The 23,648-nt window shown below is 39.4% G+C and overlaps 2 protein-coding genes and 1 long non-coding RNA gene across 4 annotated transcripts in view; 1 reads left to right on the forward strand and 2 right to left on the reverse strand.

Moving 5' to 3' along the window:
* The window catches only part of MYOM1 (myomesin 1), a 145,802-nt gene extending 143,967 nt beyond the window's left edge, over positions 1-1,835 (reverse strand). The window contains exon 1 of the mRNA XM_032875672.1: positions 1,792-1,835. The gene's annotated coding sequence lies outside the window, so the exon portion shown is untranslated. The remainder of the gene's footprint in view (positions 1-1,791) is intronic.
* A 929-nt stretch (positions 1,836-2,764) lies between these two features.
* Positions 2,765-9,133, reverse strand: LOC116878340. The gene is made up of 2 exons (XR_004384832.1): positions 8,817-9,133; positions 2,765-3,059 (listed from the first exon to the last, which is right to left on the reverse strand). It is a non-coding gene; the product is annotated as an uncharacterized LOC116878340 (long non-coding RNA).
* A 2,149-nt stretch (positions 9,134-11,282) lies between these two features.
* LOC116878338 (myosin regulatory light polypeptide 9) lies at positions 11,283-21,953 on the forward strand. Of its 2 annotated transcripts, none has more exons than XM_032875678.1 (4): positions 11,283-11,434; positions 17,187-17,385; positions 17,822-17,983; positions 21,455-21,673. In XM_032875678.1, exons 2-4 carry the CDS (start codon positions 17,202-17,204, stop codon positions 21,625-21,627), a joined length of 519 nt encoding a protein of 172 aa, XP_032731569.1. In that variant the 5' UTR covers positions 11,283-11,434; positions 17,187-17,201; the 3' UTR covers positions 21,628-21,673. The 2 variants fall into 2 exon arrangements, with proteins under 2 accessions (XP_032731569.1, XP_032731568.1); XM_032875677.1 differs by lacking the exon at positions 11,283-11,434 and adding an exon at positions 15,982-16,104 and having other exon boundaries at positions 21,455-21,953.
* The last annotated feature ends 1,695 nt before the right edge of the window (positions 21,954-23,648 follow it).

Here is a 23,648-nt window from a genome sequence, read left to right on the forward strand (position 1 = left end):
TCTTTTGACCTTTGCCATGGAGATGATTATTTTTCTTGAGAGCATTATCAATCTGTTAATATAATAATAAACAAAATAAAATAGCTACCATTAATTGAGACCTACTATGTGTTACTATACCATGCTTTACATGTATTTTATTTTTCACAAAATTATACAAGGCAGTTATTATCCCCAATTTATAAATGAGAAAACTAAGGTTCAGACAGGTTAAGCAAGTTATCCAAAGTCCACAGCTAATAAATAGTGGAGCTGGGATTTGAATCCCCCTCCATCTGGCTCTCAAGGACTATCCTCTTTACTGGACAGGTAAGCACTCAGTGCCTGTCCTGTTTACAGTACATGCTAATGTTTTGCACCATGTGATTCCTGCTCTCTGACCCACAGTGAAGGGTCATTTCAGACCTAGAAGTAACTGATGAATATCCTGGCCAGCAACTTGCTGTGTATGGCCTGGTCCAAAATGGTGAGCCAAGCCAATCACATTCCTCTCTTAAGAATTTGAATTCAGAAATGTTGAGTGTTGATGTACTTAACAGAAGGAGCAAAAGTGAAAAAGGCTGAACAAAGAGCTGGCTTGTGTATACCAGAGTCAGAGGAGCTATAAATTGAAATGATGAGGGACTAGAAACTAGGGCTAGCAGAGAAAGATAGTTGGTAGAGAAAAAACTAAGTAGATGTGCTTAAAGAAGTAGAGACCTAACCAAAGAACAATCATTTGGCCCATGAAAGGAAAACCAGAGTAAAATACCTGAAGCTACCTCTGTTTCCAGCATTTCTCCAGTTTAGATGCAGTTCATGTAAATCCCTAACATAGGCATCCTTTTTCTTGAGCTGACTGGCCTGTGTCTCTTCTTGCTATCAAACAAGTCAAAATAAAATACCCTTTTTATTAAATTTTTGAAATGCTCTGGATATTAAGCTTTTATCTGTCATATTTATGACAAAACATTTCCATTTCAATTCTTTCCTTGCTTTCATTACATTTTGACTTTTATAAAAGTGGAACCATCCATCTTATAATCAGTAATCACTGGTCAAAACTTTTATTTGCCCAAATTATAGTGACAGGGAGCAGAGAGTGACTGCCTGAATGTGGAGTAAGGTAAGAAGTGGGAGGAGTCAGGAATGAGGCTTTACAAATGGGCATGAAGAAACTTTGGGGGTAATGGATATGTTCAAGAGCTTGAGTGTGGTGAAGATTTCACAAGCGTACACATGTCAAAACTAATGATATTTATACATTTTGAATATGTGTGGTTTATTATATACCAATAATACTTTAAACTCTTTTTTTAAGTAGGCTCCATGCCCAGTGGGGAGCCCCATTTTAACTTAGGTTGCACTGCACACACATGACATGACTGGCACTACACAAGGTCATGGAAATAAAAACAGAAGGTGGCACCCTTGGGAAGTATATGTACCTTCCTATCATCTTCCTCTTTCATCTATTATCTATCACCTTCTTCTTTCATCTTCCTGAAGCAAGAAATTATCTTGGAAAAGCCCCTTCAAATTTAACTTCTGGTCTTTTGGTCTTTCAGGGATTATTGGGTAGTGCTGTCAGACCAGTGAGCTAATGCCTTATGGAATCAGCACTCCACAGGATGATGCAAAAGGAGGTATTCAGTATTAAATATTGGCAGTCTATACAAAACAGAATCTATGCAAAACAGAATCTATGCAAAAGGAGGTATTCGGTGTTAAATGTTGACAATCTATACAAAACAGAAACTTCTTTCTCCAGGAGAAAGAAGAACTCAGAATCAAAAGTTGTAATATACTTACAGGTGGCTGGCAAAACAGATACTGCCCCAGGGCACTGATTTCAGTGAATTAACTCTTGCTGGAAAGGGTGCAAGAGACCATGGAGTTTCTTTTCCTGGGAAAAACAAAAAAATAAGTCAACATTTCGGGCAAATATCCCCACTCCAAATTATTAATATGATCGTTTTTATATTTTTTAAAATTTTATTTATTTATTTGACAGAGAGATAGATAGTACAAGTAGGCAGAGTGGCAGGCAGAGGGAGAGGAAGAAGAGGCTCTCCGCCGAGCAGGAAGCCCAATGCAGGGCTCGATCCCAGACACAGGGATCATGACCCAAGCTGAAGGCAGCCACTCAACTGACTGAGCCACCCCGACACCGCCATTTTTATCAATAATTAGCATGTTTTACCAATCAATACAGCATAGAGGCTGAAAGCTCAGGACACATTAGATTCCTGCTTCTTCTCTTCCCCTGGGGCAGGTTACTAATCTCTCTAAGCTTCAAGTTCCTCATCTGCAAAACAGAGGTGACAGTCATCATCTTTCACGGCAATGATTGAAAGGTAATGTTAAGAAGATACTTCAAGTGCCTGATTTATCGGAAGTACCCAATAAATAATCCATTAATTGATTATTATTGTGAAAAGTTACACTGAAAAACTTCTACTTACCAAGTGTAAAACTAATAGAGGGTATGTTTTTCAAGCTAGTTGGAAAGCAAGCAAACACACATGAAAAAGCAGAGAACAATCCAAAGTGATTTAATGTTTTTCAGTGTAATAGGATGTTAAATATGAAGTTCCTGTCATCCCAGAATTTTGGAAGATGTCCCAAAGGCTGCAAACATTGGTTGTCAAAATATCTATTCAGGATATGCTACACAATTATGAAATCGATTTTGCGACCCCTTAAGATGATGTTCCACCTCAGGAATTAGAAGAGAAGAGGAGACCAATCTCTAGACCTGAAAGATTCTAGAGAGACCAGCATACCTAATTCTTTGGAGAGAGCTGTCAGTGTTCTGTGCACGGATTCCACACATACATGGTGTGAGGAGCAGGTGGGGCTTCTCAGCACTTTGAAGGGATCAGTGACCCTCCTGCAGCATGTATTGTTGCTGGACGAAGTATGCTGCTCGACTAACTGTTGTTTCTGTTGCAGGCAGTCTCTTCTCTGTCTTCAGGTTTGTACTGTTCTCTTTTTACTCTGGATGTTCTAAAGTTTCACTGGGACATGACTTGGTACAGATCTATTTTTTCTGTTCATATGTGGAGTGCACTTTCAACCTGAATAAAGATTATAAAGATTTTTTACTCTCTTTCAATTCTGGAAAACTCTCAATCATTATCTCTTTTAAGATCATTTTCCATCATTTTTATCTTGCTCTGGATTTCCTATTAAATATACAATGGACTATCTCAATACATCCTCCATAACTTTTGACAGCTCTTTTATATTTTTACTTTTTTGTCTCTTTGTGCTACCTTTTGGTGAAAGCCTCAGTACCACCTTCTAACCCACTACCTCAAAATGTCCAAAACTATAATGGTCATTTCCTAACATCACCATAACTACCTTCCAAGTTATTTCTTCCCCATGTTCCTTATCTCAGGGACTGGCATTACCATCTGTCAGAAATCCTGATTCCCTCTTCTCTGAGGCCTACCTTCTATTGATAATCCTCTATACTATTATCAGAGCGATTTTTAAAAAATACAAATCTGATCATATTAATCCCATAAGTAAGGCAGATCAGTGGTATCCCACTAACCTTCAGAAACATGGCTTAGAGGTCATTCAGGACCTGGTCTCTGCTTACCTCTTAGGCCTCATATTTTTGCCATTTTCCCTTCACATTCTACCTTCCAATTCTTCTTTCATTCAATATGTATTTTTTGATGGTTTTTTGGGGTTTTTTAAGATTTTTTTTTAATCTATTCATTTGAGAGAGACACAGAGAGACAGAGACAGAGAGAGCACAAGTAGTGGGGAGGCACAGGGGGAGTGAGAAGCAGACTCCTCGCTGAGCTGGGAGCCCGACATGGGGCTGGATCCCAGGACCTGAAGATCATGACCTGAACCAAAGGCAGATGCTCAACCATCTGAGCCACTCAGGCACCCCCAATATGTATTTTTACTTAGTGAGTGCCTGTAATGTGCTACTTACTATTCTGGACTTTGGGATACTTCAGTAAACAAAACAATCCCCTAAATTTTGTCTTCATAGAATTTAGTATGCAAAATAAGCAGTAAACAAAAAAATGTATGTTTTATGTCAGAGATAATAAATGCAGTAGTAAAAGTAAAGTAAAGCAAGAGGAGAGAATGCTGTAGGTGGAAAAAGAATGATGAAATCTTAAATGACCAGAGAAAGCATTACTGAGATGGTGGTAAGTGAAGACTCAAGAGAGCTAAGGGAGAAAGCAATGAAAACATTAGAAGAAAGATCACTGAAATCAAAAGGAACAGCAAACACAAAGATGTTGAAGAGGAAAAATACCTCCTTCAAGAAACAGCCTGATCAATATGGCTGAGCAATTAGTGAAAGTTCATTCAGTCTGATGTTTTGGGGGCTTAGAGGCATTTGGCTTTCACTGAGTTGAGACACCACTGGACGGTATTGAGCAGAACAATGATATGATCTAATCTCTATTTTAGAAGGATGAGTCTATGGCTGTGGAAACTAGCATTTAGGGGGACATGGAAGTAAGGAGACCAGTGAGAAGGCTACTGCAAAATCCAGGCCTGATACCTATACTAGGATAGTAGCGGTAGGGGTGGTGGGACATAGTCAGATTGACATGTTTTGAAGGACTTAACCAATAGGTCTGGCTAACTGCTGTTCTAGACCCTGGAGATGGTTTGATTAAAAGATTGGATGAGAGTTGGGAAAGAAAAAGAGGTGACAAAGATGAGTAAAATATTTTTGGCCTGAGCAACTTAAAGGATGAAATTGCCATTAACCTAGATGGAGAAAATGTCAGGAAGAGCAAGTTTTATAGGTAAGGTTAGAAGATCAATTTGGGAGTCTGAAATTTTAGATGCCTAGTAAACCTCCTTATGGAGATGTCAAGTGACTATATCGTAAGTTTAGAATCCAGAGCAGAGAGAGGTCTTGGCCAAGATTCATACTTGAGATTAATCAGTACCTCAGTAGTATTTTAAGCCATGAAAATGAATGAGATCAGTTAGGGAAGGAGTATTGACAGAAAAAAGAGGCAAACACTAAATCTTGAACTACTCTGAGGAATTGGGGAAATTAGGAGGAATTGGCAAAGGAAACTGAAGAGTAGCCATAAGGAATGTGCCACAAGGAACTAGGAAAAAAAGGAGAGTGAGGCATCCTAGAAAGAAGAGGAAAAGTGTTTCAAAGGTGAGGGAGTGATCACCTTGTCAAATCTGTTTGAAAACTGAGAAATGTCCATGATGACATGGATGACAAGGTCATTTGGTGACCTTGATAAGCACATGGTCAGTGAAGTGCTTGGGGAAAAAAGCCTTATTAAAGAGGGCTTAAGAGAGAATTGGAGCTAGTTGACTCTTTTAAGGAGTTTTATAAAGGTCAACAAAGAAATAGGACAATAGCTGGAGAAGGAAAGTACACCAGGAAGAGGGTTTTCTGTTGTTATTGTTTTTGTTTGTAATATATTAATTTTCTATCGCTACTGTAACAAATTACCACAAATCTAGTGGTTTAAGACAATATAATTTAGTTATCTTACACTTCTATCATTAAAACTGCACCTTGGATCTCACTAGGCTAAAATGAAGGTGTCAGCAAGACTATGTTCCCTTCTAAAGGCTCTAGGGGAGAATCTGTTTTCTTGCTTTTCCAGCTATGATGTCACTCACATTGACATCTTCCTATTTTAAGGTCAGCTCATTAGCAACCTTAATTTCATCTGCAACCTTAATTCCCCTTTGCCATGTAACCTAACATATTCACAGGTTCTGGGGATTAGGACATGGACATCTTTGGGGAACCACATTTCTGTCTGCCACATATTGGATATATTACTGCATACCTATTGATGGGAATAATCCAAAAGAGAGAAAGAGAGAAACTTGGTGATGCAGGAGAAGGTAGAATCACTGGAGTAACCCGAGTTAGCAAACGGAAGAACTTGTTTCCATAGGAGCAAGGAGGGGACTTCCCCTATTTAACAGAAGAAAAGGGAGAAGACAACATATGGGGACAGATGCTGGTCAGTAGGTAGATGCAGTGGTGACAGCTTATGGGAGTGTCTGTTTTTTCTCAGTGACTTAGAAATAAGGTCCTCAGTGTAGAGCAAGGATGGGAGAAAAGGTATTGGAGGTACTAGGAAACAAAAGTTATAAAACTGACATCTAAGAGAGCAGGAGCATCGAGGTAATATCAAGGGCCCATTTGAGGTCTTTGGTCATTAGTGACATTAGTCACTTAAATTGTGACTAATCAGCTTGTTTTCCTCCAGTTGAGTAAACAAAGCATTGGTGTATTAGTTAGGGTAGAATAACTACTTTACAAACTCCAAATTTCAGTGCCTTAACACAACTAAAGTTGATATTTCTCTGAGAAATTTATATGGACTGTTTCGCCTAATGCCCACAGTGGATGACAAAAGTAGATGCTATCATTATGCTCTTTTTCAGATTAGAAAACTAAAGGATTGACTGAAGTAAGCCTAAGCCATAATTTTTGCTTTAAGTATTGGTTTTATTTGGGAGTATTTAGTAAAAAATCTGCTTCACAAGATTAACTCAGCAAATATAAGTTGGTTACTATACTCATTCATTAACAAATTATTATTAGTATCATTAGGCTATGTATTTCAAAACAGTTTGTGATCTTGTATTTGTCTTTTAATCACTAGAGAAGCATTTCTTTAATTATCAGGGTCAGGTAAATTATTTTCTAGATAAATCTTATTTCTTCTCCTGGTATGGTTTATTCATATTCTCTTTTCTTGAATCTTCTTTAGCATTTTAATTTTTCTAAGGATTTATCTTTTTTCCAAATTTATTAGTATGGGAATAATAACTTTTCCCAAATATTCTTTTTTAAAGATTTATGTATTTATTTGAGAGAGAGAAAAGAGAGCACATGCAAGCAGGGGGAGGGGCAAAGGGAGACAGGTAGAGCGAATTCTCAAGCAGGCTCCCTGCTGATCTAGGAGCTCAATGATCATGGGGCTCAATCCCTGGACCCTGAGATCATGACCTGAGCCTAAACCAAGAGGCAGCAGCTTAACCAACTGAGCCAAACAGGCACCCCACCCCCCAAATATTCTTAATTCAATTCCACATTATTTCATTTACCTTGTATATCATTCCTGAATTTTAAAATAATTGCAATTAATTTTTAAAGGAATTCTTTAGGTAGAAATTTCTATACCCTTTTAATACACTTATTTGTAGTTTTGGAGCTTTAAAACTAATTTCCATAAAGATTAATTTAAAGGTCTTAACTTCATTTAAAAGAAAGGAGCTCCTCCTACTGTTTTCCTGGATTAATGCTAATTTGTTACATCCTAGTTTGTGTAGAAAGGATTAGAATTCCATTTATGTAGGCAAAACCAGAATGTAAGCCATGTCTCTCACCATTCAAAATTTTCTTACATGTGATAAAAATTTAAGCGATCACTAGGAAATTACCAACTTCGGCAGTAAATGCTAAAGGTTAATTCAGCCATGCCTCCTGTTGTTTGGGTAAGGAGTTTCCCTTCTTGAACCAAAGAGAGCACAGAATTGTAAAATAAAATGTGGGTTTTGGGTTAGGCCATTTACCAGTTATGTGCATTTGAACAAATAACCATTTACCAAATATTAACTGGCATTCATGGATAATTAGGCACTATCCTAGAAGTTAGGAATACACGAATAAGAAATTCTGGCCCCAGTCCTCCCTTCTGTCCTATTCCCTGACAAGCACAGAGACCAGAGTTATAATCCTGGTTCTCTTAGTATCCTTTGGGTAACACTGGTAAATCATTAAAGTATTTGAGCTTAGTTTTCTAATCTGTGAAATGGAGGTAATAATACCTACCTCACAGGGTTGTTGTAAGAACTAAATGATAAAAATGCTTTGGTAGAATACCTAGCACATAATAGTTATGTACTAATGTGAACTCCTTTTCTTTCTCCCTTTGGATTTCTCTGGTCTCACAAAAACGCCTCACCTCGAGGCAAGAGCAATAGTGTCCTTTTAAGAATTATAGTACCCCACAAGAATCAAATACTATATACTCTGAGTTCCTGAAACATTAATGCAAGGTTTTCTCAACCTCAGCACTACTCATTATGGGCCAAATAATGCTCTGCTGTGGGGGGCCATCCTGTACGTTGTGGAATGTCTAGCAGTATTCTTGGCCTCTCTGCACAAGATGCCAGTAGCAGCTCCCTGGCTGTGAAAATCAAAAATGTCTCCAGACATTGCCAAATATTCCCTTAGGGAAAAAAGTTGCCCCTGGTTGAGAACCTCCGCATTAGTGGATCATAAACTCACATGTAGTGGGTCTTAAGGAGCATTTTTTAAAGTTAAATGACATAAAATTGACACAGAATAGAAAACATAATAGGTACTCAAATACTGCTTAGTGATATAAATCTCTCTCTCTTTTTTTTAAAGATTTTATTTGTTTATTTGAGAGAGAGAGCACAAGCAGGGGGAGTGGCAGAGGGAGAGGGAGAAGCAGGCTTCCCACTAAGCAGGGAACCCAATGCAGGGCTCGATCTCAGGACCCTGAGATCATGACCTGAACCAAACAGAGACAATCAACTGAGCCACCCAGGTGCCAGTGATACAAATTTCTTACACTGAGTTTCAATTAAAAGTTTAAAAGCCACTGTTCTGTACTTAAGACTTCTCACATCAACTATCTTGTTTAATCAGAAAACTCTATAAAACTGGCAGGACAGATGTTATTCCCATTTTACAAATCAGAAAATTGCGGCTCAGAGCAGCTGAGGTACCCACCCTCAGTGTTACCCAGTAGGCTAAAGGAAAGATATGAAGAACCCAAGTCTCTAAACTTCTAGTTATAAGGTAAAAAGGAGATTGTTACCTGAGGGCAAAGGTCTCCTGTGTGGTTCAGAACAGAGACATCATGGAGTCATAGATCTTTGGCAGTGGGTCCAATCATTAAAACTAGGTATCAGTACACTAGATGGAAATTTGAAAAACATTTTATTAAGATTTTTATTTTCCACACTGGCTTGTTAACCTTTATATACCCAGAGTTACTTATGGAATGAATAAATAAATGAATGAACACTGACCACACCATTCCTGTTCATCTTCAATCAGCCAGTTCTACTGATCACCTTCAGACAATCAAGCATGCTCCTCCATTTGCTTGGAATCGCTCCTTTCCTTTCCTGATTTTTTTTTAACTTTTACTTTTTCTTTTTTTTTCTTTTTTCTTTTTATTTTTTTAAGTAAGCTCTATGCTCAACATGGGGCTGGAACTCTTAACCCCAGATCAAGAGTCACATGCTCTAGAGAGTGAGCCAGCCAGGTGCCCTTCCCCATTGACTTTTAGAATCAGCTCTTTAATAGTCCTTTAGGGGCCACCTTCCACAAATCCCCAGACAGGTTTATTTCCTTCTCTGTGTTCCTTCTAAAGGCCTGACTTAATTGCACTGCAATGATCTGTTTTACAACTGTTTCCTGATACTCCCTGTGCATTTGCAACCCTTTCTGCTCCCTCTCCCTCCATCCCAGAGGTAGCAACTATGCCCTAGTTCAAACAGCATAAACCATAATACCCACCACACTACTTGGAAATGCATTTGCTGTGTAATACCTGTTGACTGACTGAGTGGAAAGAAAGAAGACAAACCAAGCATATCTGACATTATAGAAGCAAAGAATGCTGCTATTTTTTGAACTGAGAACACTAAACTACCCATTTCATTGTGGATTAAAGATAAGGACAGCACTTGTAAGGCTCCTGCTCTCAGTGGTGGCAGACCACCACTCTGTGGAGGTGTGAGTACACTGCAGGGTGCTCACACAGCTGCCCAAGTCAAACTCCAAAACCAAACTGCAGCTCCCTACCACCAAGCCATCTGGAGTTGGCCCTGTCACTGTTAAGTCTTAGGCCCTAAGCTATCTAGTTCTGCGTCCCCACACAGTAAGATTAACTTAGACCCCAGTTAAATAGATGGCTCCACAGGACTTGGTCTAGAAGATTCTGAATCATTAGGTTGTTGGTAAGGCACCAGTATTTAGTATTTTTAACCAGCACAACAAGTTATTCTTATTATCAAGGCAGTGCAGAAAACTGATCACTGTGTCAGTCACACTATAGAATTAGGGCATTTATTTTTCAGTGATTTTACCTCAATGTTAACTTTGAAATATGCCATTGGTTAACAGATAAAATGTTCCTGGGGTCCTCGAACCTATAGTTAATTAATATTTAGAATATATTATTCAGCAGCTTTTACCTTCCTTTTCAGCAGGGTGATTCAAGTGAGAGGCAAGAGCCATAGGCCACCCCAAGTCTGAACTGTTCTCGCCACATGAGCCAAACTAGGCCCTGGAACTTAATTAGTGCTGAGATGATCTCAGCGTTACCGGATCCAATTCACTCCTGTCATAGATGAGCTCAGAAGAGCTGAGGTGACCAGCACCACAGTCTTCCTCACCAGACTTGGACGGAAAAGGACAGAACTGGGGAGGGCTTTCCTTTAATATGATGCATTGTTAGAAGCTGTCCAAAGAAAGGAGAGCTGAGAAAGAAAGAGGCCCGACTTTTTACTCCTATTTTCACCAAACCATGGTCTGCATCACAGTGAGAAGTAGGGGCAAGATAGCTCTTGCCGGTCACCGGTCTTCCTTCCTAGTCAGATCCAGTCTTTCCTTGTTAACCGGGGCTCTGGTGGGAAAAATACCAGCCCACGTTTTTGAAGAGGGAGGAATTCTTCATCATTTGTGACCTCATGAAATCCGTCTGGGCCAAAAAAAGATAGTGACCGCTTGGCTGAGGGCCCTGGGGACTTCCGAAGGTTTGCTCCAGTGTAGGAGGGGTGGAACTCTACAAAAGACAGCACAGTAGGCAGAGATTAAACCTCCCACCCGAAAGCCTCACAGGCCGAGAAGCAAACCGAGAGCGAGCCCCGCGCGCACGCGCACGACCCGCCCGCGGCCGGGGCCTGGCGCTCCGGAGCCGCGCGGGGGCGGGTCACGTGGGCCGCGCAGCCCTCTCTGCGATGTCCCTAAAAGGACTTGGGCTTAACGAGCCCCGCCCCTGGCCGTGCTCTGGAATGTGCCGGGAGGCCAACCTACAGGACAGGCTCACCCATTTGCCAACAGGAAAGGGGGAAAGAAAAGCTTACCTTGTAAGAGGAGGTGTAAAAAGACAGAAACTCAGTCGAACCATTACACGAACCATTACAGAATACTCTGTGTTCGGAGTTGCCCGCTTTATACTCCTTCCCGTGCACTCATTCAAAACTGCACCCTTCCAGCACACTGCGAACTCCCCCCACCCGTCCCCTTTCTATTAAGTCTAGCCCACTCTGTCGGCGGACAATGGTGACTGGGCTCCCTTCCGGTTTGCTGAGCGGAGGCCGGAAGTATTGGTTTTAGGGGGTCTGGGAGTAGAAGAGTGTTGATAGCCGCAGCCAGGGCAGCGAAGGGGTTACCCAAGTGCTCGGATTCTCGCGGCTGTGCAGGGTGAGTGGTGCTCGCGATCCGGCGTGTGAGGCCCATCCCGGGGACCCATCTCCGCGGGGCGGCTGGGTGGGCCAGCGCCAGGAGCGCACCTGGGCAGGTGTACTGGCGGGTTCCCTGGTTCCGGGCTCATCGGCGAGCTCCGGGATCGAAGTCACGCCCGGAAGTACCGAGGCGCGAACTTTGTCCCTTTGCCCAAACTTGGAGCTCGGCAAGTGTGACTTAGCTCGCTGGCGCCGCGATCTCCAGCGACAGCCGGGCCTGCGAAACCCGAGTCCTGCGGCGCTGACTCCAGCACTAAGTTTAGTTTCTAACGTAAACTTGCCCGATTCAAGAGAGTTTGCGCAAAATCCGAAGCCCAGTGTTCCCCATGCTGCAGCTGCTGTTGCAGCTGTGTGGCTACGTTTAGTAGGAATAACCAACTCAAATTAGCAATTTCCTCAGCTCAGCATCCACTTCTATGATTAGAACTTTTCTTAAGTGATATTTTACAAAGGGCTTAGGGGTGTAGTTTGCAACTTGAGAAAACTCCAAAATGCAACACCAAATTCCTTTTGGATGGAGACTTTGGGTTATGTCAGTTTACCGAAATATTAACTTTTACAGTAGTTGAGTAGGTATATGAAAGAATATATTTCTAAACAGAACTTGGGAACAGAAATAAGGGTTCAGTTGAGATTTTAAGTTAAATGCAAAATGTTTTATATCTGAAGACGAAAGGAGAGAGTATTTCTTAAAATACCTACTGTTTGTTTTATGTTTTGGAAGGCTTTTGGTAAAACTTAACCAGAAAAGCTTTCCATTTTCAAGAGTGAGGCTTTACTGGCAAGTGAACCCTGACAACTTAATTGCCATTGTCAAACGCTAAGAACTTTGGGTGTGGCAGTCTGAGATCTAATCCTACCTTCAACCGGAAGTTTGCGTAGGAAGTGAAAACTTGGTTCATTTGGAAAGGAAGCACCAGCCTGAAAATGTATTTTTTTAAAACTGCTGTTGGCTCCAAAAAAATCACATGCTTAGCTTGAGGATAAAGTACATTGATTAAATGAAACAGGAGATTTGGTCTGGATACTATATGCTATCACACTAGGAAGTGTTTTTGTTTGTTTTCTTTTTCTTTAAGTAGGCTCCAGGCCCAGTGTGGAACCCCTCCAGGGCTTGAACTCAAGACCCTGAGATTGAGACCTGAACTGAAATCAAGAGTCAGACACTTAATTGACTGAGCCACCCAGGCGCGCCACTAGGAAGTGTTTCTAAGATGGGCGTTTTTCCTTGAAGAATGTATATTTTCCTAGGATACGATCAGTTTGAGTGTCTGTTCTGTAGGAAAAAAGCTCTAGATTATTTTACATTTATTAGCACTTCATAAATGTTACATTCTAGGATTATAACTAGAGTAATCTTAATATTAGTATGGATCAGTACCAATTTATAAATGAAACCATAGTATGTAGAGAGGCTGAAAAATCTTCCGGTTGCCCTTGATGTGTCGGAAAAGCCTCTTCTACCACTTAATCTATTGTAACATCTTCCTTATGTGATTTTTTATTCCTCCTTTTGTCATAACCCTGAATTGAGTCTCTTCCTATTTGATCAAACTAAAACACACACACACACACACACACACACAAATACATTGTTCCGACACTTACCTCTCCTGATTTAAAACAAGGTTAGGGGCACCTGGGTGGCCCAGTGAGTTAAGCCTCTGCCTTGGGCTCAGGGTCCTGGGATCGAGCCCCACATTGGGCTCTCTGCTCAGCAGGGAGCCTGCTTCCCCCTCTCTCTGCCTGCCCCTCTACCTACTTGTGATCTCTCTGTCAAATAAATAAAATCTTAAAGAAAAATAAATAAAACAAGATTATACTCCTGTAAATCTGTAAACTGAATCTTCTTGACCACCACTGTTTCATTCACTTTCTTGTGCATCTGAAATCCTTTCATATTTCATAGACGCCTGTACTGAAAGTTTCCCTGCTTTAAAGTTTCATACAACAAATATGTCTTCACGCCAGAGATCTTTCGTTAAGTGCTTCAAAAATAGACTCCAGGCTCTTACTTAGAATGAGTGAGAATACTCTTTAACTTGAAAATCTCTGATGCCTACATCTTCCCGTCCTATATAAAGAATACTTACATTGATGCATGAAGTATTTTCAATGTTTTTTACCTTAACTTTCTAAACTTCTGTGGGAGTTGTGCATTTGCTGAAGGCTTGTTACATGAGGAGAGTTAGTCTCACTCCTTTGGGGAAAGTAAAAGTGGATAATGAAACTAGCATCATACCGAAGGGAAGACAGTGATAATATCATAAGTGATCTGCTCTTTGGGATTATAGCACTGTCACTTATTTGGGTCCCTCTACATCAGTGTTTATTCCACCCATGTTTTTTTTTTTAAGATTTTATTTATTCGAGATAGAGCAAGTGAGTAAGAAAGAGAGTACATGCGTGTACATGAGGGGTGTGGGGAGAGGCACAGAGGGAGAGGGAGAAGCAGGCTCCCCACTGAGCAGGGAACCCTATGTGGGACTCAGTCCCAGGACCCTGGGATCATGACCTGAGCCGAAGACAGGTGCCTAACTAGCTTAGCCACCCAGGCACCCCTCCACCCATACTTTTAGTTTGGTAGGGAAAAAACCCCACACTTCCCTTTAGAGCAACTTACTGTGAAGCTGAACTGCCTATTGCTGGAAGGTTCCTGGTTTCTGTGGAAGATGAACTCATACACAAGAACACAGTCTCCTTGGGAAAAAAAAGGCCTAGGTAGTAACTTGCCTAACATTATACTACCAGTTTTGGTAGAATTAACTACCTTAATTTGTTAGAATTAAAACTATTATCTGAATCTCTTAATTCTAAGGATGTCTTGCAGCTCTTAAATGGTGTAAGGTTTTTCAAGGTCTTTCTCCACTTCCTCAATCTCTTAGAAAAAAGATCTTTCTCAGCTTACAGTATTTGATAATCATTTACCACCTTTATTTCATTATTGTCACACATGATTTTAACTTAAGAGTCCTGTTTCAGGAATGAAAACTGATTCATAAGTTTAACCAATCCTTTAATTTCTTTAGAGTTGCTTCCCCAACTAGATTTCAAGCTTCTTGAAGATAGGACACTTCCTTACATTTCTTCATTCTTAAGTAGTGTTTAACACTATTGATACTTGATGTACACTGATGTAATTAAATGATCATATTAAAGACTGATAATTAAGTATTGATTGAGCTAAAGAAAAGTTCTTTGTGAGACACTGTCAGTGCTGACCAAAAAAAAACCCAAAAAACTTTATAATTTTTACAAACTATTTTACAATGAAATACAGATTTAAATAATGTATCATTAAAAGAAAGACTAATGGGTGGCTCAGAGGGTTAAGCCCCTCCTTTCAGCTCGGGTCATGATCCCAGGGTCCTGGGATCGAGCCCCCGCATCGGGCGCTTTGCTTCACAGGGAGCCTGCTTCCCTTCCTCTCTCTCTGCTGCCTCTCTGCCTACTTGTGATCTTTGTCTGTCAAGTAAATAAATAAAATCTTTAAAAAAGAAAAATAAATAAAAGGAAGACTAATGGGAAATACTTTAAAATTAAAATAAATATATATAACTTCATAGTGCAAACTAAGTGTTTTTAAAAGGTACCTAGAGGATGCCCATCAAATTTAATATTATGAGGTTTTATAGTTTAAAAAAATCTGCCAACCATTTGACCTATAATTCTCATCAGTTTCTTTGTTCTTAAAATAACTGGCATTCCTGCCTCATGAAGGGAAGACAGTGTTGTCAAAACAGACTATTTTTAAAGACATGCTTTGGTTTGCAAAGACATGGCATGCCTAAAATACTAAAAAGGTGGACTGGTAAATCTGTGTCACTCACTGGGTTTCAGCCACTCGCCCAAGTCCTTGAGTACAGTTAAGAGATGGAGGAATAATATGCACTGTAATTCTTTGTAGTTTTTGCAAGTACATTTAGAATAGAGGGAAAAATTACAGCCCTATGTAGTTTAGATAATAATGGTATTTACTACCCCCCAAAAGGTGTTGCAGAATAATAAGCATTCGAGAATGGTGCAGATAAATTATGACAGGCAGCCTCCCAAATTGTGATTAAAGAAACCTTGTTAATTGGGGAGGAGTGTATATCATAACTTCTGTGTTGGGTAGGGTATATCTTACCAACAACCACATTCCAGTATATCACCGAGTGCTCTGTTGGACGGCCTGGAATTTGTGACTCCCCTTTGTGGAATTTCCTACTAAAATCTGAGAACAGATTTAGCTTTAAAAAAAAAATCTGAAGCAGAGCTTTTCTAATTATTTCTATAATTGAATTTAGTCTGGGTGATGTGGTATAATCAAAGAAGAATGTAAGAAATAACTTTAAGCTCATAGGAACCATTGTATTCTGAGGTCACTTTGCAGTGCTGAGATCTAGGTAGTACTTCATTCTTTGCAGTCCACAGATTTATTTTTAGAGCAAGGGCATAGTGTTTTGCTACATCATAGCTAAATGTTGTTTTCAGAACGTAAGCTTTAAAATTGTTGTCCTGGTCAGAGAGTGAAATCAGGAGTGCCTATTTTAGGCCTGCTTGGAAGAATATAACTCAATACAGTGGCCTAGTCTTGCTGGTAAGAGGTTTTGCAGACTACCATCGCCACCCCGGCTCTGAAGGATGGTACGGTAAAATTTTGTTATCTGATAGCTATGTGGCTTTTCACTCCAAGCGAATTTTTATAGTCTTTTAAAGATTGAGTGTTGAAAGGAAAATTGCCTTTTCAATTTTAGGTATTATTAGGCTTTTTTTTTTTTTTTTTTAATTTTTAACTTAAATTTTATGGGGATAAATTTGGATTGGAGAACAAAGTTCATTTCCATAGCTCTTAAAATGCGTTCTAAAACTTCTTTAAAAGAACTAAATAGATTTAAAAACTGTTGTGCTATGATTTTTGTCTAGAGAATGTAGTCACCTCAAGTGATTTAGCTTGGCTCTGTGTAAGAAATTGGTTTGGGTAGAATGGAAATAAATTATAGGTGAATTCATAGTTTTTTATACTTCTCAGTTAGCTTTTCAACAAATATGTTTTTAAAACTACTTGGATTCCAGAAGGGAGGGTACAGTTAAAATTGTTAGTTGCAAGTGGACGAATGCTATTTGACAGTGGAGATTAAGAAATGAAGACCTATTCCATCAATTAGTCTTCCTTCATACTTTTCTGTCCATCTTAGAGTGGGACACCTAGTTTAGGCTAGGGCTGCAGGATAGACTTGCTGAAGATGAATTAGTATTCCCTCATACTGCCATAACACTGAAGTATAGAACCAGTTCTGTTTCCCCAGGGTACCTCTATTTTGTTTCTTGTTTTCTCTATTGTTATTAAACCAGTAGATTTGGTTATCAGTACTTTATCTAGCTATTCAGCAGTATGGGAGACATACAATCTTGTTCATAGGCTCTGAGCTTTGAATTTATGTTGGTTTTAGTCTGGAATTCGAAGTTAGTGACAGGCTGTTGATTAGATGTCATGACTACTAAGGATGAGCAAACTGAAAACATGAGTCTGGTTTTTCTCTTTTTAGTTTGGTTTTGTAAGTAATAGTATTGATTAGTTGAGTGAGATTTTTTTGCTAAGTGGTACTATTCTGCTGAGTAGTTCTTAGGTACATCTCTAAGTAGCTCAGACATGTCAGGAAGTTTTATTCAGTTTACTTTCTGTTAATCTTTTTTTTTTTTCTTTTTGCATTTCCCTTCCTAATTAGGATTTAAACACCACCATGTCGAGCAAAAGGGCAAAGACCAAGACCACCAAGAAGCGCCCCCAGCGCGCAACATCCAACGTATTTGCCATGTTTGATCAGTCACAGATTCAGGAATTCAAAGAGGCCTTCAACATGATTGATCAGAACAGAGATGGTTTCATTGACAAGGAAGATTTGCATGATATGCTTGCCTCCTTAGGTAATGATCAGTTTTAATATTAAAGACTAAATAGAATTTCTATAATGCCTGTGAAATCAATCTAATAATGTTGTAGTTTACCAAGATTGAAAGTCTGGAACAGTGTTCCCCAAAGTGTGGTCCTTGGACCACCTGCAAATTTCTGGCCAGGCCTCAGGATTGAGCTGGGGGCCAGTGTATATGTGTGTGTTGTAAACACTGATATTATGAGAGCAACAGTATTATTCCTCCTAACATCCCAGTGGAATAGCATACAATCTCTAGACTCTTAATACAGGCCTTATTCATTGAGAAGACTTTTCCCCAAAGTTTTACTATTGTGAATACAAACAGCAAAGTGTATAAATGATAATCTCTCATGTCAAAATGTTCAGTATGTTGAATACTTGGTGCATTTTGTGCTGTAATTAAAATTATGACCCTCCTTTTTATTTAGGAAAAAATCCAACTGATGAGTATCTGGATGCCATGATGAATGAGGCTCCTGGGCCCATAAATTTTACCATGTTTCTCACGATGTTTGGTGAAAAGTTAAATGGCACAGATCCGGAAGATGTCATCAGAAATGCTTTCGCTTGCTTTGATGAAGAAGCAACTGGTAAGTCTGAGGTAACCTTTAATTACCAAGTGATTTAATTTTTGGTTGTGGTAACTAAAACATATAATAACTTGAACTATGATGACATAATACCCTCAGGTTTATACCATACCTGTTTTAGGGACAGGCTTTTCCTGTGGCATGTTAACCACTCATTTTACTGCCTCTACCCCTAAATATTTAATTTACAATTTAATAGGTTTATTTGGAACTTCTCTAGGAAACTTATGTTACCCTTTTACTAGAATAACTCCACAAGGGTTAGTCTCTCTGTAATTGTGTTGAATGAATAACTTTCACCAGAGCAATCTTGAACCAAGTTTGAATTGGTATAGGCCATGACCCCAGTACAGTCCTGTATTTGTTTATCAGGTACCTCTCAGCCCTCAGATTGTTTACGTCTAGTTATCTAAACTTTTTGCTCTAGAATCAGGCTCCCTGGTTTCGTATGCCTGTTCTGTATGATAGCTGTGTGATTTGGGGCAAGTTACTTAACTCTAAGCCTCTGTTTTTGTAACTACAAAATGGGCAGTAATATTACCTACCTCATAGGGTTCTTGTATGGATGAAATGAAGAAGTGAGATAATTTATATATGAAGTGCTTACCGTACTGCTGGCATAGAATTAACTCTTAAAAAACCCCAAAAGTTAAGGGCGCCTGGGTGGCTCAGTGGGTTGAAGCCTCTGCCTTCGGCTCAAGTCATGATCTCAGGGTCCTGGGATCGAGCCCCGCATCGGGCTCTCTGCTAAGCAGGGAGCCTGCTTCCTCCTCTCTCTCTCTCCCTGCCTCTCTGCCTACTGTGGTCTCTGTCTGTCAAATAAATAAATAAAATCTTTAAAAAAACAAAAACACAAAAGTTAACTACATCAATGCTTGATCCTTTTGCAGAAGTGCATATAAGGGACATGTAAAGGAGTGACTCACATTGCATGTTTTTTGAGAAGGGAGGCACACCCTTTAGTTACATATCACTTGAACTATTTTATTTTAGCTTATTTTATTTTAGAGAGGGAGAGGGGAAAAGAGGGGTGGTGGGGAAGGCAAAGGGAGAGGGAGAGAGAAAATCTCAAGCAGGCTTCATGCCTAGTGCGGAGCTGGATGTGGGACCCCATCCCATGACCCCGAGATCATGATCTGAGCCAGAATCAAGAGGTGGATTCTTAACCGAGTCACCCAGGCGCCCCTACTTGAACTATCTGAAATAGTCCAAGTGCAGTCTGCTGTTGGAAGCATGGTCTCCACACACAGTATGGCCTCATCAGGCCTATTAAGGTATACTATCCTTGACTATTCTATCATCTTCGCAACTTCCAAACTCTTCTGTGCATTGTTGTCCTAACTTCTCTCCACCGTTGCTTCTTCTATGCCTTCCTCATACCACCTTCTCTTCCCTCTTAAAACTCAAATTCTTAACAGTTACACCTGGAAAGGATTGGGTGTGGGGAGGGAAAGGCAGAGGAAACTTACTTTTTTTCCTCCTAAAGGCACTTCTGTATTGATTGAGTTTTTGATTGTGAGCAGTTGCTACTTTTTTAATGGAAGGGAATAAAGCCATAAAAGAGTAAAATGTCTTAACCTATTCAATCTCATCTCAGTGATCACATTCTTTATAGAGTCTTACTTATGTTTTTATACTGTTTTCTCCTGGTCCCAAGAAAACTTGAAGCCTCTCCTTTCATTTCACATCTGAAGTATTTTATTATCTCTCTTCCCGACCTTCTATTTTAGTTGTGTACTTAATCCCAATCATCACAGTCTCCCCACACTCAGAGCAATGGCTCTGTGTCTTCAACAGTGTTAGGTTCCCATCTTTGTAACCCCTTTTAGCACCTACCACACCTCCTCACACATAGTCGACGATAGGTTTATGTGATGGTTGAATGACATGGTTGGAGATGAGGATTTATTTCTATAAGCTAGAAATCTAACATTTGAGAAACATTTTTTTTTAAGATTTTATTTATTGATTTGACAGAGAGAGATCACAAGTAGACAGAGAGGCAGGCAGAGAGAGAGAGAGGGAAGCAGGCTCCCTGCTGAGCAGAGAGCCCGATGAGGGACTTGATCCCAGGACCCTGAGATCACGACCTGAGCCGAAGGCAGTGGCTTAACCCACTGAGCCACCCAGTCGCCCTGAGAAACATTTTTAAATGTAGACTGGAATTAGCAAAAACCCTGTAAGTTTAGAGTTTCTTTTGCGAATGGACCTTCTACGTAAAACTCATTTTATAGGAATATGTCGTCAATGTTTTAGCTTAATTTCACATACAAGAATATTATCAGAGTTTTCTTTTTACATTATGGATTTCAAAAATCTCTGTGCTTGGTCATTTGTCAACTTTGTGTTAGTACATTAGCGGTTTTCCATCATGATGGGAATTACCTGGGAAGCCTTTTAAAAATATCAATGCCGTGGGGTGCCTGGCTGGAAAAGTGTGCAGCTCTTGATCTCTGGTTCATGAGTTTGAGCCCCATGGGTATAGAGATTACTTAAAAATAAAATCTTAAAAAAAAAAAAAAATCAATGCCAGAAAATAAATCAAGAGTGGCATCTGGACTTTTTTTTTTTTTTTAAGCTCCCTAGGTGATTTTGATGTATAATCCAGTCTTATGAGAATCTTGATATTACAAATCCAGAGTAAAAAGCACATCTTTTGACTCAGCATTCCACTTCCCCAAATCCTAGCCCAGTGCCTGCGACAGTTAATGCTCAGATATATACTCAGATGTTTTTACACACTCAGGGCCAGGCTGTATTTGTTATAAAGTTTAAATTAGATTTGTAAAAAAGAAAAAAACATTAAAAATCTCTTTGTACATATTCAAAAAAAACCAACAACCTACAGACAGAGATAAAGTGAAATGCCTGAAGTAACATAACTTGTTAAAACTATCCGTTAAAACTGGCTGGCTCAGTCAGTAAAGCATGTGACTCTTCATCTCAGGGTGTAAGTTGGAGCCCCACCCGGGATGTAGAGATCACTTAAAAATAAAATCTTGAATACAAAAAACTGGACCTCAAAACTCAGTATTCTTTCTACTGAAGCACTTTATTGATGTTTATGATAATGGTATTCAGTGTTACTTGCTTACAGACTAAGTGTGGCCAGGGGTGCCCCACATTGGCCATAGAGTTTAAGAAAAGGGAAAAAAAAAAAAAAGACTAACTGGAAACATTCATGCTACTTTAAGGAACCCTGAGGCTTAGATTCCTCAGTCGTACTTTATTGTTGTTTAGGTGTAGGTTTAGGCCCTATTACGAAGATTGGGGACAGAAGTTGATAGAGCAGAGCAGGATCATAGAGCTGGGCAGCTGTCTGCTGAGGCTGGCTTAAGCATGTGAAGAGCCCATATTTCCTATATTTGCATGTTTGTAGTTCTTAACATGAACTATACACTTACTCAAGTGTAGATGTTCCTTGTAATCCTCAGTAGTATGTATTCTGATCCCCAGTTCTTTCTTCTTTAGGCACCATCCAGGAAGATTACCTGAGAGAGCTGCTGACAACCATGGGAGATCGGTTTACAGATGAGGAGGTGGATGAGCTGTACAGAGAAGCGCCTATCGACAAAAAGGGAAATTTCAATTATATTGAGTTCACACGCATCCTTAAACATGGAGCAAAAGACAAAGATGACTGAAAAGAACTTCAGATTCCAGCCAAATGTTCTTTGTTGCCACTTTGGGTATTTCTGAGACTTTCTCTTAGAGTCTGTTGCATGCCCTGAGCTTTGCAGCTTTTGCCTTTCTTGTTGTATTTATTCTCAGCCATTTTGGGCACATGCATCTCTAGAATCAGACTGGAAATGGGATTTTTTATGATTTTCAGAATAGAAAAAGGGCAATTTAACTTACCAGCCCCCTCCCAAAATAACTGCAGTCTACACAGAGTCAGTATATTTTTTCAGAGAAAGTTATTCACTCAATTTTTTCTGAACCATAATTAAACTTTATGATAAAAAACTTACTTGTTTAAAACTTATTTACCAAAATCGGCTTTTGTTAGTTGCATCTTCTAAGGAAGGGTAGATGAGACAAATCCTAGAAAATGATATGGTTATTAGACCTCTCCATTATTCCTTCCAGTTTCCCTAACAATCCTCTCTCTACTATATATTCCTCCCCCTCCCAAAGAAATCCAGTTTTAACTGCCTTAATTGGGGTTCCTGTACTTTGTCTTTCAGTTTTAAAAATAATTTTCTATAGAATTTGCATAGACATGCTAGCTTTGGTAGCTTTAAACCCTAAAATTTAACATACCTGTCAACATCCCTCCTTATCTGTTGTAAGCTTTTGTGCATTACTTGATGTCATTTAAAATTAGACCAGGCCACTGAGTGTAATTTTAATTTGTCCTAATTTTTAAACTATTTTAGGCCCAAAAGTTTCTATGGAATGTTTCTTACCAAAAAGATTTTTTTGTATTGTATTTCAAAATGTTGGAAATACAATCCAGTATTTTTTATTGCATGTAGTTTCTTTTTTAATAGAACGGTCCCTCTTGAAATACCATGTTTGTTTATGCAGAGAGTCACTGAGGCCATGTATGAATTTTGGACATTCCTGACCTGCCCACAATCAAAACAGCTGAAGCTACATGCCTGGGAAAGTGAGATCATTTTTTCAGCCCTAAAAATAACTTCTGCTATTTGCAGAAATGCAGGACTGTTTCAAAGTTAATCAGGAAGCGATAGAGTTTCATTTGCTTTAGGCTTCAAAAATCTAACTTTCAAATATTCATGAATTTAAAAAGACCTTGAAATGTTGCAAGAAAAAGCTGGCTGAGAAGGGTTGATGGCCTACAAAAATGAGTAATTGACAATTACTCTAACAACTTTATGTTTTATGCTACTATTAACAAGACTATCCTCAGACAAAGCCATTACCTCATTCAATAAACAATTACTGAATGCCTTCAAGGCAGCAGATCTTTGCACTCAACAGGATAGGTGAGCTAGATCCTTTAATCTGGTGCAGCCAACTTTATAGAGCAGAAGTAGAAAGACCAGTAACAAGACTGCTTCTGTACCCTTCAAGATTAGAATCTTAGCACCTCCCTTAACTCGTTGCCTTTTATGTGTGTCTGAATTTCATTCAGTGAGTTAAGCAAAATATATTTTTCCTAGGCTCATAGCCATGATGCTAAAAGCTTGTTTGTTGAATTGAATTTCCATTTCAACTGAAAACATGGGTCACTTCAGTTTTTAATAAATTTCCAAATAACATTGTTTCCACTATAGAAACAATGTGGTCTCATCTACTAAAATGTGCTCTTGCCGTATTCCCTTCATTTCAAATAACTGCTCAAAGAATCAGCTTCCATTAGGAATAGTGAATGTTCTCCATGCATGAAATAAGTCTCCTAATATGGTAACAGCATTCTCTAACACAGTAACTAGGTTTTACTTAAGATAATTGCCAAGAAAAGACTAAAGCATCTAACTCCAACAAGAATTTGACTAAAAAACCAGTCTCCATGAAGAAAGTCCTACATTCCAAAGTTCTCATGAAACCAGCCTACTGCGGTAGCATCCCTTATTCACCTGCTTATGATTATATTATCACTGGACTCCAGGGTCCAAGTTTAAGTCAGTCAAGGAGCGTAGAACTCAAGAGCAGGAAGTGATGAGTGCTACTGGGGGGAAAAGGGAGAAAGCCAAAC

The sequence above is a fragment of the Lontra canadensis genome, unplaced genomic scaffold, assembly GCF_010015895.1.
Source record: "Lontra canadensis isolate GAN:19392208 unplaced genomic scaffold, GSC_riverotter_1.0 scaffold57, whole genome shotgun sequence".
In the NCBI taxonomy this organism is placed as follows: domain Eukaryota; kingdom Metazoa; phylum Chordata; class Mammalia; order Carnivora; family Mustelidae; genus Lontra; species Lontra canadensis.

What these genes read in the sequence shown, in the direction of transcription:
- LOC116878338 (XM_032875677.1), top strand. An exon ending in TGATATGCTTGCCTCCTTAG is followed by an intron (nt 17,386 to 17,821) that starts GTAATGATCAGT and finishes CTTTTTATTTAG; the next exon opens with GAAAAAATCCAACTGATGAG. An exon ending in CTTTGATGAAGAAGCAACTG is followed by an intron (nt 17,984 to 21,454) that starts GTAAGTCTGAGG and finishes TTTCTTCTTTAG; the next exon opens with GCACCATCCAGGAAGATTAC.